Source organism: Aphelocoma coerulescens, chromosome 5, assembly GCF_041296385.1.
Source record: "Aphelocoma coerulescens isolate FSJ_1873_10779 chromosome 5, UR_Acoe_1.0, whole genome shotgun sequence".
NCBI classification, from domain to species: Eukaryota; Metazoa; Chordata; class Aves; order Passeriformes; family Corvidae; genus Aphelocoma; species Aphelocoma coerulescens.
The window spans coordinates 51,222,734-51,246,595 of NC_091019.1; the positions used below are offsets into that span (position 1 = coordinate 51,222,734).

General features: G+C 36.0%; 1 protein-coding gene and 1 pseudogene across 4 annotated transcripts in view; both read right to left on the reverse strand.

Moving 5' to 3' along the window:
• The window catches only part of RPS6KA5 (ribosomal protein S6 kinase A5), a 76,241-nt gene that overhangs the window by 28,516 nt on the left and 23,863 nt on the right, over nt 1-23,862 (reverse strand). For 3 of the 4 annotated variants that reach the window (XM_069018069.1, XM_069018070.1, XM_069018074.1), the window contains exons 3-6: nt 23,184-23,402; nt 19,516-19,631; nt 18,597-18,704; nt 3,742-3,825 (exon numbers count right to left, since the gene is read on the reverse strand). In XM_069018069.1, coding sequence (XP_068874170.1) covers nt 3,742-3,825; nt 18,597-18,704; nt 19,516-19,631; nt 23,184-23,402 — 527 coding nt within the window. Of the gene's footprint in view, nt 1-3,741; nt 3,826-4,512; nt 4,641-18,596; nt 18,705-19,515; nt 19,632-23,183; nt 23,403-23,862 lie in introns of those variants that run through there. The other variant, XM_069018073.1, reaches the window with a different exon arrangement.
• Nucleotides 729-3,065, reverse strand: LOC138110961 (small ribosomal subunit protein uS17m pseudogene; annotated as a pseudogene).

Sequence of the window (23,862 nt, forward strand, 5' to 3'; positions counted from 1 at the left end):
CAACTAGCATAGGAAGAACCTACCTATCAATACAAAGGCAAAATGGGATACAATGAAGAATAAACAACTGTTTACTGATTGAAGGTATTTCCTGTGATAAATTAATTTTATATTGAAATCTCTCCACTTAGCTTCTTCAACTTATTCCTCAATCTGAACTCTTTCCACTGACTACTCAAGCTCCTTTTGTTTTCCTGCCAGAATTAATTTTTATTTTTACCATTGTCATGTGATATGAATTCTAATACGTACTCAAAATAACAGAGGAACCTAAGGCTTGCTAAGAAGTAGTGGAACTTGAACTTTCACGAGATTGAGAATGAAATTAAAGAATGTTCAAAAAACACAGTTTAAGATCACAGGCCACAGTTAATCCAGGCACCTAAAAATGCTGCAGAATCATAGAATAGTTTGAATTGGAAGGGACCTTAAATACCATCTTGTTCCAACTTCCTGCCATGGACAAGGACACCTTCCATTAAATCTGGTTGCTCAGAGCCCCGTTCAACCCGGCCTTGAACATTTTCAGGTACGGAGCATTCACAACTTCTCTGAGCAACCTGTTCCACTACCTCATCAGCCTCACAGTAAAGAATTTCATCCTAATATCTAATCTAAATATCTCCTCTTTCAGTTTAAAGCCATTCCCCCTTGTCCTGTCCCTACATGCCTTTGTAAAAAGTCTCTCTCCATCTTGTAGGCTCCTTTCAGGTACTGGAAAGTTGCAATTAGGCCTTCTCCAGGCTGAACAATTCCAATTGTCTCAGCCTTTCCTTATAGGAGAGGATCCCTCTCATCACTTTGGTGCCCCTTCTCTGGACTTGCTTCAACAGGTCCACGTCCTTCCTGTGCAGAGGACTCCAGAGCTGGATGCGGCACTCCACCTGGGGTCTCAACAGAGCAGAGCAGAGGGACAGAATCCACTCCCTCACCCTGCTGACCACGCTTTGGATGCAGCCCAGGACGTGTTTGCCTCTCTGGGCTGTGAGTGCACATGGCTGGGTCCTGTCCAGCCTCTCATTCACCAGCACCCCCAGGTCCTTCTCAGCAGGGCTGCTCTGATTTGTTCATCCCCAGCCTGTGTTGTTATCAGGGATTGCCCTCACCCAGGTGCAGCACCTTGCACTAGGTCTTGTTAAAACTCCTAAGATTTGCATGGCCTCTTCTTGAGCTTATCCAGGTCTCTCTAGATGGCATTCAATTTTTGGTTGTTGTCAACAAAACAACTTTTTAATGTTTAATTATCTGGACCACTATTTGTCTATTTAGGATCCTGAAATTTTTCACTTAGGTAGTATCTGCTTCTGTCAGATATTCCAAACCAGAGAGATTTTTAAGGAACCTGCTTAAAAGCACAGTTCTTTCCTGTTATTAAATCTGTGACATTTCCAACCTTGAACACAGTTTCAGCCAGTTCATGCTTCACCTCTTTGCTGGTTCACTCAGGCAGAGCTTTCAGAAAAACCATGTCTCCAACATGCTACTGCTGCAATGGATCATGAGTAAAACAGTGGTTTTGTTTGCTAAAGAACTTTATTAAGGAGCTAGCACGAGCCTTGTTACTCCCACTTTGACAGTTTACTGCATTTTGATTCCTGCTACTTCCCCTGCTATCCATTTTGCATGTGCAGCTCCACATAGCACAGGCACTGTTCATTCATGGTCATCCAGGGCCACTACTGCACCTCATGGGCCTTAGAGAGATGGACTGTGGTAACACATGGGATATTTGGCTTCTCATATACTCATCATATTATTCATATCTCTCATAACTTAAAAAATATTTTTCTCTTTCAAAAGGAAGGATGCTACTATGAATAATGAAGGAAGCAGTTTAGTCCTTTCAATGAAATTAATTACAGGTGTTTGAACTTCTCAGGTTCACAGCCATGAAATCTGAAAATCAATGAAACTTCTGCTTTACTTGTGTTGGCAATATTAACACAATACAGGAAGACAGCTAGTGAAATCATGACAATCACCACATATTTTATTTGGTTTTGCTTCAAAATACACAGAATCTGATTTCTCACATATTCAGCCAAGAGTGTCTAGAACTCGCTGAAGAAGTCTCTGCACTGTTATTAATTATCTTTACAAATACATAATTCTCAGAGAAAATCCCAAAGAATTTCTTCTTGGCATGTGTTTTTCCAAAAGAAAAGGAGGATTTGCAGAATCAGAAACCAAACTTTAAAAAAAAAATACTGAAATACTAGAGCAAGTCCTTAAGACAAACACTGCAATCATCTAGAAGAGATTACAGATGATAAATACTGACTAATGAGAGCACAGCATACTAAAGCAACCTTGTTTTCTCTTTTTGTAAGGTCTTTCAGTTGCTAGACATGCAGTAAGTATAAAATACACTGAAAACCTTCTAAAATGACAATACATGACACTGCCAATGGTAAGGTAGTGAGCGTGTGGTGTAAACAACTAACATCACACACATAACTGCAAAATCACCCCTATCGATCAGCTAACATTCACCATCAAACTGTGAAGCTATTCGTTATAAAACACCGTATGACTCTGCACAACATCTGATGGAAGTACCAGAGAGAACCAAAGGCAACAGAACAGAGATTCCTCTTCAAGTCAGCAACAAGACTGAATTTGTAAGCTTTGAGAAGCCAGAATCATAATTCAGTATGACTGAGAAATCCGAGAGATGCTCTGGAGGTGGAATGACTAAATTAAGAGAGTGCAGGAAAGAGCTTCAATATGCAAGTTTAAATTCCATTTTTAATAGCAACTGGGCAATCAGTACAGTAAAAAGAGACAAAGAGGTTATAGTGGAATTCAAGGTAGATGTGAAACAATGACTCAGTGAAAAGACAAAGCACACTCTATTTTATGCATAGTAGAAGAATCAGGGAGGTCATTCTGCTATACTCAAACTGCCAAATCCCAGCTGTGCCCACCACAATGCTCCCTAACTGAAGGTAAACTCAGACCAAAAAAGACACAGAATGCATAGAGAAGAAAAAGAAAGAACTTTCTCAGGCAAAAGTCAGACTTTTCCAGTTCTTAGACCAGAACTACAATCAAGTACATTCCATGATCCACAACAGAAAGACAAGTCAACTCAGTCTACAGCAAAAAACCACATAGATTCAATATTCTCCAAAACTACCAAGTATAGTGAGCAATCAGAATAAATTATCTAGGAATATTGTAGAATTATTTTGGAGAGTAGGGTTTTTTGTTTGTTTTAAAAATCATCTGTTAATTGTTGTTGTCTTGATCTTGTCTATCAATTACTGACGCTTTATTGTGTAATAAAACTTGAATCACAAGCCAAACAATTAATTTTTACAATATGAGAACACTTATAACATTAATAACCCATCCCATACCTCAGTAAGTATAACAGATTTCTCTGATGTCCAATTTAACATGCATATCAGAATTAGTCACAAACCAGTCACTTTCCACTCTGAACTAGTTTTTCATGCAAAGGCAAATAAGTGTCAACTAAGTTTATTGTCCCACAGCAAATTTTGAACTCAACAAAAATAAGCCTCAATACCTTTATAAACATGCCCGTATACCTCAGATCAGAAAAGGAAAATACATCAACATACAACTGAATACACAGGAAATAATCTATTTTAGGACAACCTAAAACAACACATACTTAAATAAGACAACATCATATTTTACAAAAACCACTCAAACTGAGCAACATGTTGACTGAAGAATTAGTTTATTTTCAGTAATAAACTCAGAACATACCTTATCATGTCCTGTGTCTCCCCCTCTTACAATATCTGGAGCCATATATTCTATTGTTCCACAGAAGGAATATGCTCTCTCGTTCTAGAAAAAAAAATAAAATTTATATCAAACAACTATATTATACAAATGATATGGGACAGATATGGCTAACAGTTCCGAAATGCTGGCAGCAATTCTTCTCCAAATAGCTCAGAACTGCTAGCTAAATAATATTCCATCATATGTAGAGATGTATCACATAATGCTACAGAATATTTAGTCTTCTATGAAAAAATAAAATGTCATAAGTCTGTGTTGCAATCTAAGATAAATACACAAAAATTAATCTACTAGTATTTAAAAAAACTCTCCCATAAGTCTAAAATGATTTATACATTTCAGAATTACACAAGATTCCCCAAGTAACGTAGATATACATTCTGAAGGCTGCAATACCAGTGCTCTAGATAACAAATGAAACTTTTCATTAAAAAGGGAATTTCTTTGTAAGATGTACAATTTGACTAAATTGGATACAAGATCCTTTGGGTTTCCCATATTTAGGAATTTGTTATGACCTCTAGAAAAGTTGTTCTCTTTCACAACAAACACATATATAAAAAACAACATTATCTCAAGAAGAGACTTGGAGAGAGACAAGACAGAAAGGGAAAGGAAGACAGTGTTGTAAATTCAATTTTATTCTATGCACTGAATTATTCTCTTGACTATGTTCAAAACTAAGCTGCTTTCACAGGCATGTATAATTGTTCCCTGGTAGCGATTTACCTTTGAGGTCAACATGAGGTCATGCTGTACCTTGCTAATGACGAAAGCACATGTGTTTGGGCCATGCAACATTGTTCCTCCCTTATCCTTCATGCTTCTAGCATTTTGGGGAGAGATCCTGATAGGTCCTTTAAAGAAGAGTGTTCAAAAAAGCAAATATTTCAAAAGTCAGGTTTTACATTTGTAGATTCAGATTTGGAGTTTAAAACAGGTGCTATATAAGAAACTACACTAATGAGAAGAAGCTTCTAAAAGTAGAAATAGTGCTCTGTGCTACCCTAAGGCATAAAAGTTAAACAGTCCAGCAGCATATTATTAAACTGTATTTCTTAAAATACATATACTGTGACTGGTTTTTTGGGATGAAATTCTGAGTTCAAAATAGTTATAAGGCCTCATTTTGTTCAAATATTAACTTGAAATATTAACTTCTGAGACAAAACCATATAATGAACTTTTCACAATTCCACTTTCTTTTGACACAACTATTGTTTCTCTCTGATAATCTTTTCCAGAACCTGTTATCCTAAAAAATATAATGTGGTAAAAAGCATAAACAAAGAAAAATATCAGAAATCCCTAGCCCTCCATCAGCCAATCTAAACCTACTCAATATCTCTGTTCTTTTTTCCTTCAGCTGGGAGGGAGGGAGGAAGAATGGGGAAAAGGAAGGGGAGTGGAAAACGCAGAAAGAAACTGTTCTTCACTCGCTACCTCTCCAAAGAGTAAAGATAATGCAGCCAAAGTGAGATATCAAGACGACTGTCTGAAAGCAAAGCACTCTGACTCCATCACAGATTGACACAGACTTGCCTTCATAAGATACTGTAGAAAGTCCTGACTTCAAAACAGTTGAAGTCATAAAATCCAGCTACTTCTTTGTTAGAAACCTCTGTTTATGTTGTGGTTTATTAAGTTACAGGCTTCATCAATTACATCTAGCTGTTACTTAAAAAACACAGGTTTTGCAGTATGAAATTTCACTAGGAACACTTTGGTAAATTTGCCACTGTTAAATATGCCTCTTACAGGAAGTCATTAATAGTTTCCTCTGTTATGCACTACACGTGGGTTTAAAACCATTTTCAAAGAATGTTATCTCCAATAACAGTTTTATTTTCTGGTCTCTTGGGTACATTAGAGACAAGGATATAGTGGACAGAGTCCAGCAAAAAGAACCATAAATATGATTAAGGGAACCTTTGAGGAAAGGCTGAGAAAGCTGGGACTGTTTCACCTGAAGAGGTGAACCTGAAAGTTCAGGGAGATCTCATCAAAGTACAAAAATGCCTGAAGGAAGTATGCAAAGAAGAGGGAGCAAGACTCTTTTCAATGGTGCCTAGTGACAAGACCAGAGGAGGAAACACTTTTTTACTGTGAGGGGGACTGAGTGCTGGCACAGGCTGGCCATGAAGGTTGTGGAGTATCCCTCCTTGTAGATATTCAAAAGGCTTCCTGTGGGCAACCAGCTCTAGGTGACTGTATTTGTGTGGGGGGTTGGGCAAGATGACTTCCAGCAACCCCTTCCACTCTGTGATTCTGTCACAAAATGTCACTGAAAGCTGTATTTCAACATTCATTTGTGAATCCACAACCAAATCCTATTTTGTACCCCCTCCAAATTTACATTTCAGCATAATTTCTGAATGTTTATGCAATAACATATCTTTTAGTAAAGGTAAACAAAGTGGCTACTCAAACCAGTTAGCTGCTTAAGGGAGCAACAACTTGAAGCCGCTGACAGAGAATTTTGTTACGAGTTCTTGAATAGTGATAGATACATTCACATGGACAGCCAGGCAGTTCATTTTGTTAAGCCATCCTGCTATTAAATTAGAAAACCACGTTATATTTCCCTATTATTTTACCTTTGAGATGAGCAACACACTGACACAGTGGCTGTCCCAGTATATATTACCAGACTGTTTCTAATAAATACTGTAGTACTACACACAGGGTAGATATATAAATTTCCCCACACCAGCTACAGCAATATTAAAAAAGATAGTGTACTGCATTGCTTCCAAGTTCCCTGCTATCATTCTGACTGATCTAAGCAGCCTAGTGAATTGTAACTGCTTTAACTTGCCAGGGCAGTTTCAGTACATCTCCACATAACTTATTTTAACATCCCATTTTCATTTTCCTTCATCAAAAAAAGAAAGGGCACCGGGCAGCTTTCATGCAGAGTGTTAGAACTCTGTGACATCCAAGAGATGTGTAATGCAGATTACCATTTGTCCTGGAAGACAGCACTTCACCAGAAAAACACTACCTCAGAAGTGTCTTCTTTGCTAAGACTATGTACCCCAACCTGGGCATCTTGACCACAATTACATCAATTGCAGAGATCAAAATACCTAACTCCAAAAATCAATCAAAAGTGCTGACAGAGGGTTGGCAATCTTGCACCACCATGTTCTTGATGATCTTGTGATATCATCGCTTGGCTCTGCGTTATAACCAAGGAATGGTAGGCAGGCATTTGAAACTACCTGAAAATGTAGAAAGCATGTGTGTAAAGTTTTCTCCTCAGTGACAGAGAGGTCTTATGCCTTCAAAGTTGTCTAATGACCTCCTTCAACAAATACAAAAAAAGTACTTTAACAGCAACCAAAAAAAAGCAAAAGGATCAAACTCTATTTTGCTGCAGACACTAATCACACTCACCACATTTACTGGAAAGGCTTGACTGATAGAGAAACAGTCACTACTGTCATAGAAGGATGTGTCCTTTAGAGCATCCATCCTAGCCTACAATAATACAGACTCAGTTTACTAACATGCGCAAAGGCAGCTCAGACAGTTGGTAAGTCTTGCAACTGCTCAACAGGTTGTAACAGTATGTGGAACAAGAACTGCAATTCCAAAGTGAATCACAGGAATCAGATGAGACATCAAGACAGCAAAGGTATCACTCATGCTCAACATGATCTTAAAAGGCCCACCTCTACTGGTCCAAACTGCCTTTTTGCAGCCAGCTCTTCAGAAAAAGGACTACTCCTCTATGTCTGATTTAAGAGGATACTGTGCTGGCAGGATGGTGTTAGTTTCCAGTGCCACAAAACTCACACAGTCCAGAAGCATTGTAAATGTCTGATTCAATGTCCTAATGCACCCAAAAAGGGCATGCAATCTGGGCAAAGAAATAGTGACAACAGATTCTGGATGGGTGTTTCCCAACACCTAGGAGGTGAAGGCCTTGCAATTCTTCTCAGAGAAGAGGACCTGATCCCAAGGAACTGTTATATAGTATAACAACTCCTCCAATAGGCAGAACATCATTAGTTCAGGGCCCCAACAAAATCAAATTAATTTCCCTATGGAAATAGAGACCTGTATAACTGAAAAGTGCATTTAGAGTATCTGGCTTAGAACACTCAGGCATATTCCAAGTACGCTGTTCTGCACATGTGCACAAGACTAAGGAGAACATCTATTTGCCATACATATGGCTGCTTTGAGGAAACGCTTCAGAGCTTGAGCAATTGTGATTTTAATTCCAAAGTGTAAATGCAGGTGTGGAAAGCACTCAAGTGTCTTAAGACAGTTACTATGCCATTTGAAGATGTATTATTTAACATTTAAATATACAGCCTTTGAAGTACTTCTTTAACTTGATGAGCTTCATCTAAATAATAACTGCTACCACTGCTCCAACAGACACTTGAGTCATAAAACCTTATGGCTTATTTAATTTAGAAGTCTTTGTGCAAACATTATTTAGACAGAGGATTAGCCAGGTATTCACTGAACCCATTCTTTTCAGCATTCAAAATTAGGACCCACTTCTCCAACTACATGAAAGGTCATCTTTGAAACACGACAGACTGCTTTCTGTTTTCTGACTACTTACTGCACAAATACTTTGTTCTTAACTGAGCTAGACTGCTACCTGGAACATCAGATATGACAAATTCTGAAACTATAATACTATCATATTCTTTCAAACTGTGAAATTTGACTCCTTAAATACATTTTGTAACTTGTAAAAAGTAAATATATAAAACCAACGCTACTCTTCCCTAAAAGTTCTTTAATAGTGTAAGTATATTCTAATGGGAATTCTAATGGGAATTCCTTGCTATTTGGAGAGATGGTAGGATAGGGTCAAAAGGCTTGGTTAAAACCTAGAGCAAGTTAAGTTCTAGTACAAGAATTTCAAGAAATTAAAACTATGTTATATAAGGGAAAGAACACTTATCAGCTATTAAATTGGCTTGAACTAACTTCTTTGCATTCCATATTCATATAAAATATTCTTGGAACATTATCACATAGCTTAAAAATTGCTCCTTCAATGAAGTCAATATTTAAAAAAAGACAAAAAAACCAAAACCTAGAAAACTAAGTGCTGTTGGGCTAAGAACACAAAGACCACCTGTAGAACTGGAGAGTCAGAGGTACAGTCTCTGGTGGCATGTATTTCATCTGTCAGGAATAACTATGGCTGGCTAGCACCTAGTGCCATGGAGCAAGAGGGTGCAATGGCACAGAAGGGAACCAGGTAGCCAGACAGAAGCTCTCTGAAGGCATTCAGGGCTGCTCTGACGATTGACTCCACAAGTCCAATGAAAAATTCTCCAATCCAGACAAGAATTATTTACTGGTTCTCATCATGTTTGTTATGGAGAAATAATAGAATTACTATGCATGTTTTGACTGGGTTCTTCTATGGTTTTCAGCAACATTCTTACAACATTCCTATGCTTGTCCATAGTTCTTAGCTGGCAAATTAAATTGCCCCATTCCCTTAATCTGACTACATCATTATGAAGGTTTCAAAATGTTATGACCTAGCAAGAAAAGAGGAATACTTCTCTCTTGGAGATATTCTGAAATAGCATAAGATATTTAAATAATGTGTTAAATCTAATACAGCTATGGACTTTCCACTTAGTCAAGGACAATTCCCCCCTTATTGCATGGGTAGTAAAATTCTCTATATCAACTTTCAGATCAGGTTTAGAGATGACAAATCAAACTCACAAAAAATCATAGTTTAGCTAAAATTCTCTGTATAGTGGGGCTTCTCTTTTAGCAATCACCTAGCATATACTTCACATACTGGAAAAATGCAGAACTGCTTGCAAAGTTCCTCAAATTTCTATTTTGTGGTATGATTATTAATATACTAACTGTACCTAAGAAGAATTCTATTTCTAAAGTAGTGCTTCATGCAAATTCTAGCCTAGCAGGAAAGTCAGTCCTGTTAAAAAGACATAGAAGGTATTGTTCTCTCATGAAGGTTCAGTGATGGCAATGGACATCCCTAATACCCTTTCATGGAAGGCTTTATTAAAAAAAAAATATGCTGAGGAGAGTAATTCTGTCCCAAAAGATACCAAGTATCTAACTTTGTATCAGATCATTTAACAGCTCCCAGCCACTAATTCAAATACATACAGAAGTCCCAACACTCAGCATAAATACGTGCCACCTGGCTAGGACTGCAACACTTCAGCCAGCGAGGAAGAAGCCATCCCAAGAGACACCTGCATGTTGCACTTCCACAGAAGGTCTCACTCAAAGAGGATGAGGCAGAAACACAGACTCCCAATTCAGAACTAGAAATAGCAGCAAGAGGCAACAGTACTGGAAACACTAAATAGGTAGTGAATCCTCTTGAAGAATAATGCTAGTGTGTTTTTGTGAGATTTCTGAAATGTCCTTGTGAGCATATTTATCAGTATCAATATAATACAAATAGCTTCAGCCACAATGGTATGGCCATTGACTCTTCTATTTTACGGTTTTACCAATTTCTTAGTTAACAAAGAACATTTTAAACAATATACACTAAACTGTCCCCTTTAATAATTTTCTTTTATTCAATGCATATTTAGAAATTGATAGGAGAATCATTCATTCTACTATTTTTACAAGGCTGCTGAAAAAAAGTAAGTAGTTAAGAAATAAGCAAATTCAGACATCAAAGGTTAGAAAGGATATATAATGCACCTGTATTCAGAAGTAAGACTTAATTGGGTGTACGGGCCCATCTAAAGAGTTTCACAGGGTATCAGATTAAATCATTTTCTTGTCCATTCAACATAAAATCCATTTCTTAGTCTCCTCAAATGCCTAAAGTGGTAGATAATTTCTAGGCATGAACAGACACCAGTGTTCGTACTGAACCAGAGAACTCTCGCTGTTGCTCTTTATTTGATTAATTCAGGGAAACACACTGGACTATAACTATCTTCCTTAATTACTTATACCTCTGAACAAATGCTTCAAGTCCCAAGTTGTCTTTCTTCCTTTGTTAAAGGTACATCAAAGTTCCAGACTGCATTAATTAGACCCTCTCTGGGCTCTATCAGTAGTGTTTCAAATAGCACCCATCAGAAATGAAGAGATGTACCAAAATTTCTAGAATACAAGAATCATTGTTCCAACCAAGTACCATCGTTGTTCCTATTTTGTACAGCTGTGAGTGTATGCAATCAGAGTCCTGAAAGTCATAACTTACAGCTTCGCTACAAGCATAAATAGCAAAAGCTTTCCCAGAATTACCAATGGCAGGACCCTGAGCTTATCAACAGGCTCCACAATCTCTTTCACCAATCATAGGGGTTAAGGCATCTCTGCTTAAAACCAATTCTGACAAAATGCACCTGAGTGACCTGTGTGGAACCTTCTCAGGGGCCTCTTCCACTTTCAGCTGGGAGCAGAAGTTCAGGCTCCCATTCTTGAACCTTGCATCAGCTGTGCTGTAGGTATGTCTGTACTTGGCTGGATACCTCGCTGATACTGATCCACCAAATTCAAATCCTGACTTGTCCTCAAGCCTCTTTCCTCACAACAAACTTTTCTGATAACCACTGGACTGTTAACCAAGCCTGTTTTTCTGGCACTAGACTCGTTCTGATCTTGCACTCCTGGTCAGTGAGCACATTGATCCATACTTGCCTCACTATCACACTTAGCTCACACTAATGCAGGGAGCAGTCTCCCCATCCTGCTGCTTCCTGGAAAACTAGTCAAGAACCACAGTTCCTCCAGGAACAGCTTACAGGACTGAAGAATTTATGCAGTTGAAGAGTTCAGCAGTATCACACAGAGTATTTAATATATTAGCTATCAGCAAACTGGCTGCAAGCTACTGATCAAGCGAGACATTAGATTTCCCTCGGTAAGCTTAATAAGAAAACCAGGACCATAGGATAAATCAAAAGAATAATATCATAACTGAAAATTTACTTAAGGCCACATAGCAGAGGTGCTACTAACAAGCTCCCCTGCTGAATGGATTTTACATTTCAGAAAATTCACAAGTAAAGACTGAGAAGCCTGATTTCTTGGCAGAAACAGGACCTGTACCTTCAGTGAGTCTTAGAAGTCAACCTATCTCCATAAAAATACCTATCTCCATAGAAATTATACCTGTAACATTCTTCGCTATTATTTTAATGGCCCAGAATAACAATAATTACAATCTTAATTTAGGAAGGCAAAATTATATTAAAATTGGCAAAAAGATCTCTCACAGTTCAAAGATGTGATATAGGTTTAAAATGAGGGAAAAAATCTTGTTTCAACAAAGTCCTTGCCGTACTGACTAGTTTCTTGTTTTTACTCACTTTGGTTTTTTAAAATTTCAATTATTTTGGGAAACTTATTGGTGGCAATATCTAAAAATAACACTGAGTAATTAAGCTGTCCATACCAGAAATTATTAAAAAAAGTCTCTCAGCCGAAGATTGTTGCTTCTGCAGCTGTAAACTTCTATTCATGACCAAAACTAACCTTTGCAGGAGACAAACAAGAAAGAACAAAGACAGGCAAAAAGCTTAGTGGTACACTAGTTAGACTGCTCTGCTGCATATAACAAAATCATAATGAAGACTGTAATATGAAAACAAAAGCTTAGACTAGAGCAAAAATTGTTGCAACAGGGCAGATCAAAGGTCCACTAGTTTGAAATGTCATCCTATGAAGAATTTTTAAAAGAAGTATAGGGTCATGTGAAATTAATTGAACATCCTATCCTGGTGGCTGTTCCGGCTTCAAGAAGCCATTTAAGTCAGAATCTATTGGTTAGTATGCCTCTTGCCACAGCTAGACTGATGACTTCTACTTCCAAAACACACATGGAATAACGCTACTGAATTTTTCAAGCAAGAATGAGATTTGCCTGCCAACAGATGCCATCAGAACAGGCAGATAAAGGGGACAGCAAGGGTAGCTAAACCTTGCACTGTTTTAACCAAAAAAGCTGCAACCTCTACCTCTATGACCCCAGAAAAAAAGTCAATGGAAGGCCACACCCTCATCTAATGTCAAGTGGAGATTCAAGAAACCTTTTCACAGACTTTTACAACAGCAATGTTTGGTTTCACAACACAATGCAATTGCAATTCTACATGGAATTATTTAAACCAGTTCCTGATAATGGATTTTAAAGTAAATAACTAAGAGTAAAGACAACAAAAGTCTTAATTCTGCAGACAAAAAAATTCAGAAGCAACGTATTATTGTGTGGGAAGAATGCAAGTCTGTACCACTGTCAACTTGGATGAACATTTTGTACTAGGTTCTTCTCAAAATTCCAATTTTTGGAAGGCTTGTTTTCTAAAGCATTGCCTTTTTGAGATGAGAGAGGTAATAGTAACCAAGAAAGAACAGTATACAAAGCAAAACCTGAAAAAATCATATTTCTTCAAAGAGAAGCAAAATTATAAGGTATGGAAGAGTACTAACTCTAGGAAGAGTTCTGATAGCTGTTACTACAAGCCTTCAAAAGTTATTTTTTTTTTTTTTTAAATAAAGAAAATCATACAGAACATGTCAAATAAACATAGTTTCAAAGAGCTCCACATGTAAAAGGTAAAGAAGTAAGAGTGGACCATTTTGCTCAAATGCAATCCATCTGGTTCTAAATTCATTTACATTTGTCTGTGAATCTCTGGTCACGTAAGTTTTTCACACGTGGCTGCCCAAGTTTCATGGAAGTAGGGTATTTGCAGTAATTCAGAAGAAAAAAAAAATCTATGGGAAAAATGGATTAATGACAATGGGAGCATTCGCTCTCAGAAAGTTACTTGTTTTCCTTTGGAAAACAGAATCTGAATTTTTCTTAGTTGACTAGCAACCTAATATCCAATAGAAGATACCAGACTACTTAACACAGAGGTTGGTCTTTCTCCCCAAAATGGGATTTTTTTAAAGCAGTATATTACAATAGGAAAACAGTATCCTTAAAGCAGTCATTGTAAGGCATCATGATCTGTCTTGCAAAAATTCTTAACAGAACTTTAATATTTTGGCATCAAAATCTGGACAGAAACTATTTTATGCTCTGGTCTTCTGCATTAGTGGTCCACGCTGGAAAAGCACAATCTTCCTTGTGATAAGCACTGAAAAAGGAAACCTCCTGGGCAAAGGCTCAAACAGCCAGTCATCTGATCACTGATGACCTGGATTTGCAGTTAAAGTGGTCCAGCTCAATGATGTGCCTGTAGAGTGTTTGGTAGTTCTTAATATTCAATTTCAACACAGTTAAAACTGAGCCAACTGAAGTACACCAAACAAAGCACAAAGTTTTTGCCATTGTTTCATGTCTTTTTCCAAAACTAATTATCCAGACATATTTATAACCCATGTTAACTTCTGTGGACTAATTTCACTATTCAATTTACTCTTACTTTTTTCTCTTTGGAGAAATGTAAATCTACTCCTTATAACTGTTTATGTCTACATCACTGAACAATCCTTTAACTAAAACACAAGTCATCTGAAGTATGGATAATTTTACTCATTTTTGCAAGAGAATGCTCAGTGTTGGACAATGTACTGTCTAATTGCAATGAGAAGACATTTTCACTTTAATTGGACAAGTATAAAGGGTCTTTTAAAGTCTTTTAAAGTTAAATGCATAGCTAATCTACTAGTTCACTCATGTGAGATGACAGCTCCTAAAGCACTAAATGAGTCAAGTTGTAGTCACACCTCTCTGTTCTGCACTACCTTTAAACTCCACTAAGAATGTATACAAATCTCTTCCTAGATCATCTACCAAAACCCATAGTGGACCAACCTCCATTTAATCACTTTTCCTCCAATGAATATCGTTTAAATTTTTTTTTAATTAACTAATTTTCTTTCCAGAACAAAATGTTCACTCTATCATCAAATAAATGAAATCGAACAATTCAACAGTGAAAAGCATTTGAGAGTTATAACTAAATTTCCAACTCTGATCAAGAGCTTTTCAGATGAAGAAACAACAATGTATATTAAATATTCATTCTACACATCAGATAGAAGTACACAGACATCCACCTAAAGTCCTAGGTTTCAATTCAATCATCCCTCATACAGAATATCCACTTTTATATTATTTATTGCCAAGGCATTTGTATGCTCACAGACACACAGTTTTAAGACTGACAACATTCGGTATTTACTATCTAATTTATTTAAACTTCATTAAGCAAACACAAAAACTTCAGAAAAAACTTAAGATAATGCAGAAGACATGTACCAATGCAGAAGAATTGAGCACTTCACTATGCTCTGGAAGAAAGTGTACTTTACTGGATTTAATTAAGAAGAAAAACTTTAATTATTATGCACAGTCAAATATATCATTTTTACAGTAATTCAATGCATGTGTTCATATTATTTTTTCTAAGACATAGCTATCTCCATGTATACTAAAATATGATTTTTAGTTTGGTTACAGAACTAAAGGAAATGTGAGCAGAAAGAAAGATCGTAAAAAATGAAGTCGCATTTTAGCAATACACATCAAAATTAAGACCAGACCTGATGACTAGGTTAAACTGACACTGACCAAATCAAAACAATTCCAGCATAGAAGTAGAGCTATTAATGAGATTAAAAGATAAAAATATGCCTAAGCCACAAGTCCACAAGACAAAGACAATACACAAAAAATACAATGGAAAAAAACCCTAGAACAACTACTTAGGAGTTTTAGGGTTTTTAAAGATAAATGCATTACATGACTTTGAAGTGATTTCACTTGTGCGATGAACAAAACAGTGCTGTAGAAGTTTCAAGTCATACCAATTCTCCATATCCCCAATAATAACTTATATTAACGTCATGTGCAAATACACTTTGAACCCCAGTTAGACAAACACTCAGCTGAGATGCATGAAAACATAAGGATAAAATTGTCTTTTTTACCCCAATTTTTTTTACAAATTGGTTGAGATTTAAAAATCATAAACACTAGCCTTAAATTCATCACAGGGTTAAGAATACAAATGCCATAAAAGGTAATACTAAATCTCTTTCAATCTCTTAATCTCTTACTAATTCCATTCTATGGTTAGGCTAGTAAAACTGTAGGTTTTCATGAGCTTTTAAATAAAGTTTGCATCAAAAGTAATTTTGTACCTAAATACCTTGTGATACTGACCTACCCTACGTGAAAATTCCTTTTTATTGAACTTTTTTATTCTAGTCAGGTTATTTCTTCTTTTTGCATGTAAATAAAATCATATCGCTTCATTTTAAAGATAAAACAAAGGAAACACCACTGTTGATTCAGTTGTAAAAGACAAATTTCAGGTTTTAGCAAAACAGTAGCATAAAATATTTTAAAGCTCTTAAAGCTGCACTGCTTTAACTTGGATATTTTATTCTTGCATGCTATTTTCACATAATAACAGAGAATACTTGACAGTGCATTCTTCACACTCATGCTTTAGTAGCTCCATGGCAGAAATCAATAGGTTTCTGCTTTCCTACAAGTCACAGGCATTTGCTTCCTTTCTCTCAAGCACTTAGGAAAAGCAGCTTCCCACCTCTCCACTGCTGAATAGTCAATCTGCTGTAATTATTGTAGTCCTGTTAGATTTATTACGTGCCCAGCTACATGGAAATCATCAACAGCCATCAGATTACAGCAGAGACAATGAAAACATTGAATCATGATGTTTTCTAGCAAGCATCCCTAATTACAAAACTATCCAAAATTCATAAATACATGGTGAAGGATTTCTCTCTAATAAGAACTCTAAATATAGTACATACCTCTACTATGATAATTTTTATACATTTTTAATAACCTAAGTATATCTTTTTTCAGAAAATCAGTCCAAAGAGGGAGTTACTAGAATAAATTCCACTTGCTTAAGTACACATTTCTAACGGTGAAGTTTTTGCAAGAAGCAGGTGGACCAGGAAAGACATGTGAAGAAAGGGAGAGGTAGGAAAGCACACTGCTCTGATTAAACTGCAATTGCTACACCTTCATCTGACTTGCACAGTTGTGTAATTTTATTTAAAAGTGCTACCCTAGTGAGCATGAAAACAGCTATACAGGCAAATTCTCCCTGTTGTAATTACATTGGGTCAGAAGTGTAAGTATCTATTCTAATGAATTTTAAGTGTTCTAGTAGTAGTTCAATTGTCTACAGAGACTAAAATATGAAATGTCAATTTCTATGTGTAAATGGGTCATTTTAATCACGGTTAAGTTCAGTAGCTAAATACAAAAGCACATATGAAAAGTGGAGACAATTACTTAGATTTTGAAAGCAAACAATGCAATTGCAATTACTTTTTTCATTAGAAGAAATATGAGAAATGAGATTTTTTTACAGGGAACACAAATGCAAAATGTGAAAGAGAATAAAAGAAAAAATATAGTTAAATGAACACATTTCTAAGGTATATACTGAAAATAGAATGGATTAGAGTCAGAAGAACTGACATTAAATGACCAAGGAGCAAGGTGGCTTTATTTAATGACTGGAGAAAGAGGAATCCAATTCATAGTGTGGATAAAGCAAACAGGTATCTCTGACGCCTATCCAAGTCCTCACCTTTCCTTGCACTGCTTGTAAATTATGTGCCAAAGGTGAGCAGAGATGAGGTGTACTTCTTAAAAACAACTGTTTTGAGACTTTAAGGTTCTGATTCTTTATTCTTAACACAGTGAAGATTTAGGCTTCATTCAACTTTGCCTGTGAGGCTGGGGGACTGCTCCTTTTCTCTCCCATCAGTGCAACAATACCAGTACTTTGCTTTGTCTCTTGTGCCCAGCACAGTTTTTCTCACAGCTCTAAGCAGGTCCCACTCTCCCTAGCCACACCTTTTACTATCATTCTTTCCTGATGAAAACTGCATCTCTCTGTACTTACTCTCTGGCACTGGTGCGGCAATTTGCTGCTAATCCCTTCTCATACCAGTTGAACCTCCTCTTGGTTTTGTGCTGTAACTTAAAAGGAATATACTGACATTATCTCTACTACTTCCCTGGTTCAGAAAATAAAATTTAATATCTTTTAAAATGGTCCCTCCTAAATCCCACCAGACTCCATCTGAAATGCAAATATTCTAGAGAAACTACCAGCTATCTATTTTTAGAAAACCCTTCTGCTGCTTCTAACAAAGACTTTTAGATCTGCAGTCCCAGTTTTCAATACCTCTGATAGCTAATGTGAAAGCCAAAAAATATCCATTTTTAAATTCTCTCAGAAGTAAAAGCCTGCACAATTTTGACTCTCTGAAATCTAAAAAGCCTATTTGGAGACAGAACTGTACCTTACAAATAATTAATAGTGAACATCAACAGTCAGAGATCACTATGTTAGGTACTATGTACGTCTCTAGAATGAGATACGCTTTTATCCTAAAAGCTTGCAATTAAGCTTATTAAAAGTGACACAAAGACGTGAGAAAAAGACAAGATAATAATACATTAATTATTATTAGAATAAAGAAGAGTCACAGCATACCATTTGCCTAGTCATTGCAAAGAATTAGCACAGTCAAGCATTTTTTTTAAAAAGCATCTCAAAATGAAAATGTAACTGACTTTTCAGACTTACGCGGGTCTTTCCCTTTTCATGTCAAGGTCAGCAGAAGAAAGCATTAAAGTTTTTCAGGGAAAACTAGAACAAAGATGTATGACAACACTGGCAGGCCTAAGACCAATAAACTGGAAGCTCAGAACCTAGTAACACAGGCAACTAGATTTTGTCCTATGATGTAGGAGTCTGGAATGCAGGTTTTCCACCCTTCTCAAATGTGATTAGGATTCCAATGGAACTCTGTCATCTTGCTCAATTCTGTCCACACTTACTGGAGAGCCAAATACTCACCTCATCAGTAAGAAACTCCTTACTTAGACCAAAGTCTGTCAGCACCACATGGCCATCAGAATCGAGGAGAATATTCTCAAGTTTTATATCCCGATATATAATCCCCAACTGCAAACAGAATACAAAAAACGTATTTCCAAATAGTGTAACCACATCAAGAAGATGTTGCTGAATGCATTTAAATATGAAGCCACCAAAATTCTCCTTATTAAGGTAATCTGACACATGAAAGTTGCTCCTCAAAAAAGACAACTTGTAAAAGCCTTTGAAGAAATAACTTAAAAATTACATTAAAATTCTCAGAAATTACACTGTGCATTAATGTCTTAAAATTTAAAGGACATACTGTATATCCCTTGAATTTAAAAGTGACTGAACACTTGGTGTTGAGTGCAAAACTCAGTTCAGCTTTTACTGAGAATGAAAACAGATGCTTCTGTTATATGGTCTAGACATAGACCAGACAGGTATGCATGCTTTGCAATAGTCTACAAATCTATTTACTACTTCTGAGAACTGTAACACTTTTCATGTCTACAGCTGTGCTAGACCTCTACTACTCAGTTGTGTAGAAACAAGGATAACTGAATAATACAACCCAAAACTTGTTCATGTTCATTACAAATTAGTTTTACTGATATACACTGTTTCACAAGGATTACTAAAAATGAACAAATCATTTGTCAGTAACAGGACTCTTCACCCTGCAGACAAAAATTTGTAGCCTTAATCTGGTGCACAACGAGGGACATTTCATTGGGTATTATTTCTAATTATACAACTACTGTCCCAATGTTAGATAAAGTTACTTTCAATTTAAAACAATCTAAAACAACAGTTTTCCTTACTAACTTTATATGATACAAAAAGAATACAGCTCTAAGTCCTCAAAATCAGCACCAGAATGAAGTTACTTTACCTTGTGGAGATGTTCAAGTGCCAAAACGATTTCTCCAATGTAAATTTGCACCTCATTTTCTGAGAACCTCTCTCTGTGTGAAAGATGAGTAAACAATTCTCCTCCATTTATATAGTCTAAAAAATAGAACAAAGAACCTTATAATTCCACTTTCCAACAATTTTATTTTCTTATTGGAACATTATTAGGTACTTTGTAAGCTATTTAGTAACACATTCTTATCAGGTGCTTTTACTTTATTGTCATTCACCAGTATTTCATCATGCTGTACACTGCTCAATTTCTTTCTTAGAGGACTGAGGGAAGAACAAGACTCACTTTTGAATAAGCAGTAAAACCATAAAATAACCCTCAACTATTCCTAAATTATAAAGATGGGGTTTTTCACAAAATCAGTCTTTTAGTTACTTAGGAATATGAAAAGAAAGAAGTACAAATGATAGCTACAAACAGAACCCTTGTAGACTCTCATGAAGTAACTCTGATGAGCAGCAAAGCAGACTGACATAAAGAAAGGCAATTCAGAAAACAGGTATTAGGGGAAATAATCAACTACTGACAATTACACAGTTTTCCCTTCACAAGGGAAACCTTGATGGCAAAACTTACTGGAGGAGATTATTTCCACATACACTCCCTCATGGAAACCACACTTTCATTCTTTGCAGGCTATGACACAAGGATTTTCCCACAGTATAGGAGAAGGGAAAAAAAAGAATTATTACAACAGAGCTCCACTGTAACACAAACATATTTTAGATGTAGAGCTGTTTATGCTAGCAGTGTACATTACAGCCATTAATTTGCAACCTCAGAGCCCCCATTCTTGTATTTGAGGTCTACATGTACAGAGCAGGGAACATGCCCCACAACATCTTACTCAGTATTTTCTTGAATATTGTTTCTACAGATCCATGGGTATAAGACATAAATCCATGAAAGGGGTCCAATCATATTTTAAGTTAATAGTTTGAAGGAGAAAGCACATATACAAATTACACACATTCTGATCTCTCTCCACTTTTCAGTTCTCTCTTCGAAAAGGAATATTAGCGGAATCAAACAACGTGAGAAGGATTATTTTTCTGGAGCAGTAAGAAAATGAAAAGATTTAATGAAGTATAAATAACCCACATTTTACAATTGCTTCCTTCTTCTAAAAGAGCTCCAGCATGTAGAAAAAGGTAACAAAACCAAATTTTTTAAAATATTTCTACCTGGAACTGTTAACTTAGCACAAAGTAAGCACTGAATTGCCAGGTGCTGTTCTAAGGACTGTGACAGATCCAAACCAAAGCTGCCACAGGATTGGCACAACAAGCTTCATTTTATCCAGATTGTAACACTAACCACAGCCCAGTGAAACAACCAGCCCTCAAATTCTTGGTGCAAGATCAAATGTATCACTGACACAATGGAAAAAAAAAAATTTCCTGGTTAGTTCAGTATAAACTCCACCTGACAGTTCAGATTATTTAGCTATTTTTTGAAGTATTAGAAGGTTAACCTTGCATGACAAGCTTTGTATAGAAATAATGGTACTCACATGGATATAACACATTGTTCGTTCAGTATAGCTTAAAGCCAACATAAAACCTGGAATCAACTCCTAACCCTGTTTTCTGGAAATCTGGCAGAAATGCAGCTGCATGTCCGTACTTGATTCAGTCTAAATTCATATAGCTATGTAATCTGACAGCATGAAGAACTGTACTAAATATTGCACTGAGGCTCCAATTCTAAAACCTCTTAAAACTAAAATGGTAGGTTGCTCACACACCAAATTCAGCCAAGTACAAAAACAAGACAGATACTGGTTTCCCTCAAAATCCAGAAGCCTCTGAAACATTTAACTTCCAAAACTACATTGAAGTGATTTACACAGACTTACATAATAAGACATGAAAAATTTGTAACAACCTATTTGGGTTTTTTTCCCTCGGGGAGGGGGTGAAGCCCAGTTGATTTATAAAGTAGCTTTACATCATGTTAAGTAAGAGAAATTTTCACTGTTACAGAAAGTCATTAAAAGTAATTTTGAAACTAATTATTCCTATTTTTTGCTGAAAATGAAGGAAAAAGGATCTTTCTGGCCCCAACAGATATGCTGAAAATAGATGTAGAACTTATGAGAAAGAATTACAGCCTTTTGTTTTGTTTTTCTCTATCTTAGCTATGAACTTCTTGCTTCAAACATCACCTCAACATTGTGTTATGGTGGACACGTGCCCAGGCTGCACTATCTGCTATGCAACTTTCTTCAGAACTACTGGCCTTGCTCCTTTTTGACTCTTATGAGAATATAATATCAAGCTTTTTAATTTGCTTTCATACAAGAGGCTTTTATCGCCTTCTAATTAACCTTATCACCTAAATTTTCCCCCTACTATGTATTTATCTTTAGGCAACTACATTATGTCAGGTTTGAGGGGTTTTTTTCTTTGTGTTTCCCCTCTTTTTTTAAAAATATTTCTAATGGAATCTAAGTTGCATTTTAGCAAAAACTATCTGGACTTAAAGAATGGTTCTATAATATTTATAATAAATGTTCGCATTTTATCTCATTCAATATTTCAATTTTTTCCAAGTTATTAATCAATAACTTTAAATCCAATAAAAATTTCAAAACCTTAATTATTAACAGTTACTATCAAGGAATCAGAAAGCTATCAATATATTTCTAACTATTTATTTGTGACAAACTTTTATGTATTTCTCTAATGTCCTAATCAGAGGAATTTGCAAGAAACTATATTACAATTTTCAACTCTCATTTTCAAAAGGAATTTAGTGACTACTCCATTTCAGTTCCACATATTTATTATTTCACTGCAGTATATGAAACTAAGGTATGTACATAAAATATCTAAGAATTGACACCTAGAGGTGTAGATTCATTTAACATTAATAAAATTTTGCTAATTTAATGTAAATCAGCCTGTTAATAAAGGTTAAAAAATCAAAGTTGTGGACAAAAAGGAATGCAAAACCTGCACTTCAATTAAAGGACAATTTACTTCCTCAAACATTTCACTAGAGAAGCATATTATTAATCCAAGCCTTACATTAATCATTCATTTTACAATTCTTTTAAAATTCTCTAAGTAAGAAGGTTTTAAAAATTGCTGGCAATTTTCTTACAAATACACTTCATACACCAAAATTTGCTACACTAAATTGCATACACTAAATTTTCTGCTAATCTGAAAGGTAAATTTCTAAAATTAGAGTAGTACTGAACCTTATGAACAAGTCTACTTTCAGCACAGAAATGTGTGATTTTGGATTGTCTCTTTACACCCAAAAATTGAAACATGGAAGCATCTCAATACTCAAATACTCAATATCTCATAACAAAACACTTAACAAAGCAAATGCTTCCAGGTCATTGATGAACATACATTTTTTGCTGCATATAAGATAACCACTACACCCCCCAAGTCAGAGCAGCACACTGAAGCTCAAACAGGAAAACCACAAACACAGACACTGTTGAAGATGAACAGTATTTTACTTCCTATGCTCTCTCATGCAATCTCCAAACACACTGTACTTCAGACCACATGAAAAAAACCTTACAAAACATTGAGATAAAAGGGCTTTTTTGGGGGGGGTTTTGTTGTTGGTTTTTTTTTTAAATAAAAACTTTAATCCTGAAGACTACTCACCTAAAATGAGATGAAGCTTTGTATCTGTCTGGAAGGCATAATGTAACGTGACCAAAAACGGTGATTGCCTAATGTGCTCCAAGACTTGTCGTTCTGTCCTTGTGTGCTCAGTTGTTTTGGCTTTTTGAACTATAGTTGCTTTCTTCAGTACTTTCATGGCATACAGTTTTCCAGCATCATGGCCGCTTACTTTCCTCACCAGGAACACTTTTCCATAGGCTTAAAAATTGGGGAGAGGAAAAAAAAAAACCAAAACCAAAAGCAAAGAAAATAAACACAAAAAAAAAGACAAAAAGAAAAGACAATACAAGTTACCTATCTGTACTATAGATCTGTCTAATACCATTATTACTTTCAATTACTCATTGTTACAGCAGACAGTAATCACCCAGGCTAAAAATCTACCAGAACACTTTCCATCTTTCAGACTGACCTTTTCTGAGCAAAATTTCAACCCAATGAGCTTCATAACTGAACGCTGCAAGAGTGGGAAAAGCAATCCAACCACTTCAGTATTTAAAAATTATTTTAAAAGCTGATGATTTCTTCCTTTTTAATATGCTAAAACATCCATATCTAGAATTAAGCAAGAGTTCCGAGTAAGAGAGATGCTATTGTTTTGTTCTTAAAATAGTCTGCCCATATTTGCACAACTCCTATACTTTCATTACTGGTTTTA